The 6938-nt window shown below is 49.6% G+C and overlaps 1 protein-coding gene across 4 annotated transcripts in view; it reads left to right on the top strand.

Annotated features, from left to right (window-relative positions):
* RARB (retinoic acid receptor beta) overlaps positions 1 to 6938 on the top strand; it is a 445056-nt gene that overhangs the window by 404916 nt on the left and 33202 nt on the right. For all 4 annotated transcript variants that reach the window (XM_007465489.1, XM_007465492.1, XM_007465490.1 and 1 more), the window contains exon 4: positions 6889 to 6938. This exon is cut by the window's right edge and continues 120 nt beyond it. In XM_007465489.1, coding sequence (XP_007465551.1) covers positions 6889 to 6938 — 50 coding nt within the window. The remainder of the gene's footprint in view (positions 1 to 6888) is intronic.

Raw genomic sequence — 6938 nt, forward strand, 5'->3', positions numbered from 1 at the left:
CCCCCCTCCCCCCTCCCCTTTCTCCAGCATCAGTTCCCGATCCTGGACCACCCACCGCCCCCTACACACAACACACACACACATGAACACACGCACACGTGCACACACACAGGCACACGTGCACACACACAGTGCTCCTGCAGCCTCCTTCATGACACTCACCACATCGTGGCGTCACATATGAGTGCGACAGATACGGGTGAGGGCCCCGGAGCCAGGTTTTCTGAGTTCAGAGTTCACGCCACATCACTTAACAGGAGGGGGTCAGGTTACTTACTTTTCTGTGCCTCAGTTTTCTCATGTGCAAAATGGGCATAATAATGATACTTCCCTGCCAGGCGGCTGTGAGCGTTGAATGACCTAATATGAATAAATGGCTTCAACGAGCGCCCAGAGCTGCTGGGAAGCTGTATTAGCCTTTTCAGTCTTATCATAATTAACACTTTAGGGACTTCCCTGGAGGTCCAGTGGTTAGGACTCAGAGCTTTCACTGCCATGGCATGGGTTCAATCCCTAGTTGGGAAAGTAAGATCCAGCAGGCCGTGCGGCGTGGCCAAAACAAAACAAAACAAAGAACCCACAAAAAACAAAAAACCACTTTAGTACTAGAGTCTCAGTATCTGTAGTAATAGTGAGGCCAACAGTCCTATCACTGTCACTGCTATCACATGATTCGTGTCTCTCCCACCATGAGTGAGCCCCGGGGCAGCAGGAGCCAGCTGTGTGGCCTCCACTCCATCCCCACGGCAGATGGCACAGAGTAGAGGCTCACAAAACATTTGGTGAATGAATGAATGGACAAAGCAATGGTGCACCTGCTCACGTGGTGCCGCTACCAGCCGCCTTCTCTGAAAGCGTCATTGCCACTTACAGCCACGGACCCACAGTGCTGCCCACAGGTCCGCTCATGTCCACGTGGAAGGGCTTCCATCCTCCTTCCTGTGTGACTAGCGCACAGAAGCTTCACAGGAGACTCACCCTCTCCACCCAGCCCACCATCCATCGAGGAGTGAGGCTGTAAGAGGGGCCGGCAACTCCGGAGTGGGGAGCGGTCAGATCCCCGGGCCCTGCAGCAACTGTGGGTGGCCCCCTGCCCCGCACTGCAGCCCTGCACAGGGGCGAGCTCCTGCCCCACCCTGGCAGCTGCTGACATGAGTCCCCCGAGACAGGACAGAGACGCCTCCCCAGCCCTGCACCGCTTCATCCCTGGCACAGGGAGGGCCCTGTGGTGGTCTCCTCTCTGACCTGGATGCCACAGCCCAGCAGGCAGGCAGCAGAGCCACTACCCAGGAGCTTGGCCTGGCCCCACCATCTCAGCTCCAGGCTCACCCCTGCCCTTCCTTTGCCATGCTGAGTAGTACAGTGATCAAGCCTCTATGTGCCAGGGTCCCATCCCGGCTCCATCCTTTCTGCTTGTGTGACCTTGGGCAGGTTCTTAACCATTTTGTGACTCAGTGTTCTCATCTGTACAATGGGGATAATGGTACCTACGCCATAGGTTCTTCATGAGGGTCAAATGAGTTTATTTATAAAAAAAAGCATTTAGAACAGTGACTGGATATAGAAGGCATCCCTTATTCTGGACATTCGGGCAGCTGTCCGCCCACCTGGCCCAGATACCACATCTGTGCTCCACAGCAGTTCAAAACCATTGAGCAAAGCAAAATGCTAAAGCCAATGTTTAGAGAATCCATCCATCAACTTAGGAGCCTCTACATAACTGGGGTGTTATCACCCACGGGGTGGCTGCAATTTGCAGTTGCTGAGGTAGTCTGCGGTAGTGCCGCAGTGAATCTGCGGTAGTGCCAGGAATCCTTTGGTGATGGACACAGTTGGGTGCTGGGGACTTTGCTTTGGGAGGGCAGGAGCCATCTGGAAGGGAGCATGAGGTTATGCGCTAGTCCTCTGGCAACCAGTCAGCCGCTGAGAGTGCCCCAAGCTTGGGCCCCGGAGCACAAGAGATGGAGCTCTGGCTTTGCAAATGAGGAGTGCCCCCCGACCCGGTGCCCTGTGGCACTCTCCGAGGTCCCCTTCCCACCTCACCTCTGCTTTCTGCCTGGGTGCAGATGCTCAGTGGTGGCAGCTCACAGAGCATAACCCTCTAGAGCTGTGGTTGCTCCTCTGAGTTTAATTTTCCAGGGGGCCATGGGTGGGCTGGGCGGCAGTGGATGATGCTTAGGCGTGCTGGGGATGGACTGCAGGTACTGTGTGTGCCCCCTGTCTTTGCTTTTGTGTGTCTTCCACTGAAATCTTGATGAGTTTCAAACAGGGTGATCTTGGGCCTCGGGTTTCTAGAGCATAGACATGGAATTATAATGCCCAGCACTCCTGGTTCACTGTGGAATTTAGAGAGCAAGAATTCTTCAGTTACATGAAGGAGGGGCTGGCCCTCGCTGAGAGGTCGGTGAGCAGCATTGCTGCCGTGGATGAGTCAGCATTGCTGCCGTGGATGAGTCAGGCGGTCCAGGTGCCATCATGGTCAAAGCAGGTCCAAGTGTTAGTGTGGCCTCCCACCGGGGCTTTGAGTTTTTGTGGTTGTTCTTGTTTTAGGATACAATTCACATAGCATAATATTGATCCCTTTAAAGTATACAGTCCAATGGATTGTAATATATTCACATGGTTGTCCGGCATTACTGCTGTCTAATTCTGGAATATTTTCATCTCCCCAGGAGGAACCCTGGGCCCAACTGGAGTTACTTTCCATCCCCTCACTCCCACCCCAGCCTTTGGCAACCACCGACCTGCTTTCTGTCTATGAATTAGCTTATCGTGAACATCTCATAAGAATAGAACCATACAATACGTGGCCTTTTGTGACTTGCTTTTTTCACTGACATCATGTTTTCAAGGTTCATCCATGTTGTAACATGTATCTGAATTTCATTCCTTTTTGTGGCCAATAATATTCCACTGTCTGGATAGACCAGTTTTGTTCCTCTGTTCATCAGTGGATGGGCACGTGGGCTGTTTCCACTTCTGGGCTGTTTGGAATCACGCTGCTCTGAACGTTTGTGTGCAGGTTTGCATGGATCGTGCGCTTAAGTTTGTAAGGACCTGCCAAACTGTTCTCCTCAGGGCTCTGTTTCAGAAGGACCATCTTACTCAGACAGGACTTTAATGTTAGCTGAAGGAGAGGGTTCTCAGCAGGGCCAAGAGGGGGCAGGGGGGCAGGGGGGCTGGCAACCTGCCCTCAGAGCCACGGTGCTCACAAGGCCTCCGGCTGCGGCCTCCCCGTCGAACGCAGGTGCCCACTGCCTTGGGCTTGTCTCCCCTGTGCTGACCGTGTTCTCTGCATTCTCCCCACTTTATTTTTTTTAATTTATCTTATTGAAGTATAGTTGATTTACACTGTTGTTACTCTCTGCTGTACAGCAAAGTGATTCGTGTATATATATATTCTTTTTTATATTCTTTTCCATCATGGTTCATCACAGGATATTGAATATAGTTCCCTGTGCTATACAGTAGGACCTTGTTGTTTATCCATTCTCTATATAATAGTTTGCATCTGCTCATCTCAACCTCCCCGTCCTTCCCTCCCCTAACTGCCTCCTCCTTGGCCACCACCAGTCTGTTCTCTATGTCCATGAGTCCACTTCTGTTTTGTAGACAGGTTCACTTGTGTCATATTTTAGATTCCACATACAAGTGATATCATATGGTATTTGTCTTTCTCTGACTTACTTCACTCAGTATGATAATCTCTGAGTCCATCCATGTTACTGCAAATGGCATTATTTCATTCTTTTTATGGCTGAGTAATGTTCCATTGTATATATGTGCCACATCTTCTTTATCTCTTCCTCTGTTGATGGACATTTAGGTTGCTTCCATGCCTTGGCTATTGTAAACAGTGCTTCTGTGAACATAGGGGTGCATGTATCTTTTTGAACTAGCTTTCTCCAAATATATTCCCAGGAGTAGGATTGCTAGATCATATGGCAACACTATTTTTAGTTTTTTGAGGAACCTCCATCCTGTTTTCCATGGTGGCTGTGCGACTTTACATTCCTGCCAACAGTGTTAGAGGGTTCCCTTTTCTCCACACCCTCTCCAGCATTTGTTATTTGTAGACTTTTTGATGATGTATAAGTCTGATTAGTCCCATTTGTTTATTTTTGCTTCTATTTCTATTGCCTTGGAAGACTGAATTAAGAAAACATTGGTTTGGTTTATGTCAGAGAATATTTTGCCTATGTTTTCTTCTAGGAGTTTTATGATGTCCTGTCTTATATTTAAGTCTTTAAGCCATTTTTTATTTTTTGCAATGTATGTTTTATTTATTTATTTTTGGCTGCATTGGATCTTCGTTGCTGTGTGCGGGCTTTCTCTAGTCGCAGTGAGTGGGGTCTACTCTTCATTGCAGTGCACAGGCTTCTAGTTGCGGTGGCTTCTCTTGTTATGGAGCACGGGCTCTAGGTGCACAGGCTTCAGTAGTTGTGGTGCATGGGCTTAGTTGCTCTGCAGCATGTGGGATCTTCCTGGACCGGGGCTCGAATCCATGTCCCCTGCATTGGCACGCGGATTCTTAACCACTGTGCCACCAAGGAAGTCTCCTTTAAGCCATTTTGAGTTTATTTTCGTGTATGGTGTGAGGGTGTCTTCTACCTTCATTGATTTACATGCGGCTGTCCAACTTTCCCAGCACCACTTGCTGAAGAGACTGTCTTTTCTCCACTGTACATTAGTGCCTCCTTTGTTGAAGATTAACTGTCCATAGGTGTGTGGGTTTATTTCTGGGCTGTCTATTCTGTTCCATTGATCCATATATCTGTTTTTGTGCCAATACCACACTGTTTTGATTAATGTAACTTCATAGTATTGTCTGAAGTCCTGGAGGGTTATGCCTCCTGCTTTGTTCTTTTTCCTCAGGACTGCATTGGCGATTCCGGGTCTTCTGTGGCTCCATATAAATTTTAGGATTATTCTAGTTCTTTGAAAAAGGTCATGGGTAATTTGATAAGGATCACCTTAAATCTGTATATTGCTTTGGGGGGTACGGCCATTTTAACAATATTAATTCTTCCAATCCAAGAGCATGGGATATATTTCCATTTCTTTGAATCATCTTCAATTTCCTTTATTAATGTTTTATAGTTCTCAGTATATAAGTCTTTCACCACCTTGGTCAGGTTTATTCCTAAGTATTTTTTTTTAATTTTTTTGATGTGACTTCAAAAGGGATTTTTTTTTTTTTTTTACTTTTGCATCCTCCCTGCTTTAAACCATGCTGCCCTCACCTGTGTCCTGCACCTGTGGGAGTGGTTTGGGCACACAGCTAGCCTTTCTGTGAGGCTGAGATACCTCAAACTGTCTTTATGCACTCGTCCTAGTCATGGAAATGTTCTGAGCCAAAGAACAGTGTCATTTCAGAGTCCTGGAGAAGAAAATCACAAGCGAGTGGACACGAGGAAGGGTCGTACCAGCTGTGTAGTCATGGACACATCCCTTAGCCTCTCTGAGGCTTCGTTTCTTTGTCTGTAAAATGGGTTTAAAATTGCCTACCTGGGAAGGGGATGAAGTGAGGCACTGTAGACATGGCTCCCAGTACGATGCTGAAGATATTCAGAAATACCCTCCCCACTGCAGGTGTGAGGCACTTATACGGACCACGGGGTTTTTCAGTACCGCTCACCCCGCTCCCTTTTCCCTCCCTCCCCATCTCTTTCCTTTCACCTTTTCTCCTCTCCCTGCGCCTGTGCCTTGCTTTTACTCTGCCCTGAGCTCCTGCCCCAGGCGGCCTTGTGGTCCTCACGGTGTGGACCCAGACCCAGGAACCTGCCAGCTCTCAGATCGCCCGGGGCTCTCAGGAGGGACCAGGCCGAACCCTCTTAGAGCGGATCAGATCATGCCCGGGGTCGTTTGCAGCACAGACTCCCAGGTCAGGGTGGTGGCAGACACAGCAGGCAGTGTCCAGCCTGGCAACCCTGGGTCCCCGGGCAGTGTGGGTTGCATGACCTAGTTTTATCTGTCAGCCTCCCTGGGTCCCAGGTTCCTTCCTTCCCCAGGAGACCCTTGCCAGAGCCAGAGCTCTGAGTGCCCCTCGAATCTGGGTCATTTGAGAGGCTGTGCTGTGGGACGACCACCCAGCATGGAGGCCAAGACCATGCCCATGAGGTCCAGGACTACACAAAGTGTAGGGATGAGGGCTGCGGGCAGATAAAGGATGAATGAATGGACAGCTTTCCGGGCTGAGGGCTCATGATGCATAGATTATTACTTTTTAAAACTGTAAGTAATAAAAGACTATGACTAATACAGAAAGTTTAGGAAGCAGGAAAACATGAAGGGACAACACCCCAAATCCCATCCCCTTGGAGATGAATTTCTTCGAAAGTGCCAGTTAAGGGAATTCCCTGGCGGTCCAGTGATTAGGACTCTGTGCTCTCACTGCTGAGGGCCCAGGTTCGATCCCTGGTGTGGGAACTAAGATCCCACAAGCTGGGCCCAAAAAAAAAAAAAAAAAAAAAGGTGCCAGTTAATTCAGAAAACTGAAAAGCAAAAAAAATGAACCGAAAGGCCCAGCTAGGAATCCCTGGCTCCATTCTGGGACGTGTCTCCCATGAAAAAGGGGTTTCCCTAGAGCGCCTTTCAGGCCATCCCCTCTGGAACTGCGGGGAACCTGCCCGGAAAAGTTCTTCCAGGAACGCGTCCAGATAGGAAGTTCCCTCTGAACAAACAGGCTCTAGGCCCTCTGGGTGAGCTGAGCTCTCCTTAGGAACCGGATGGCGGCTGCGGCGCAGACAGACAAGTTCCCCGGCAGCCACCCCCTCGCCTCGGGAGATGTGCTGGCCGGATCCCCTCCCCCCATCCCTTCCCAGGCAGCATCGGGTAGCGCAGCCCTCGCCACGAGTGACCCTGCTCTGTCTGCTCTCTCATCTGCAGCGGTCAGGAATGACAGAAACAAGAAAAAGAAGGAGCCTTCGAAGCAGGAA

The sequence above is a fragment of the Lipotes vexillifer genome, unplaced genomic scaffold, assembly GCF_000442215.2.
Source record: "Lipotes vexillifer unplaced genomic scaffold, Lipotes_vexillifer_v1.1 scaffold385, whole genome shotgun sequence".
NCBI lineage: Eukaryota > Metazoa > Chordata > Mammalia > Artiodactyla > Lipotidae > Lipotes > Lipotes vexillifer.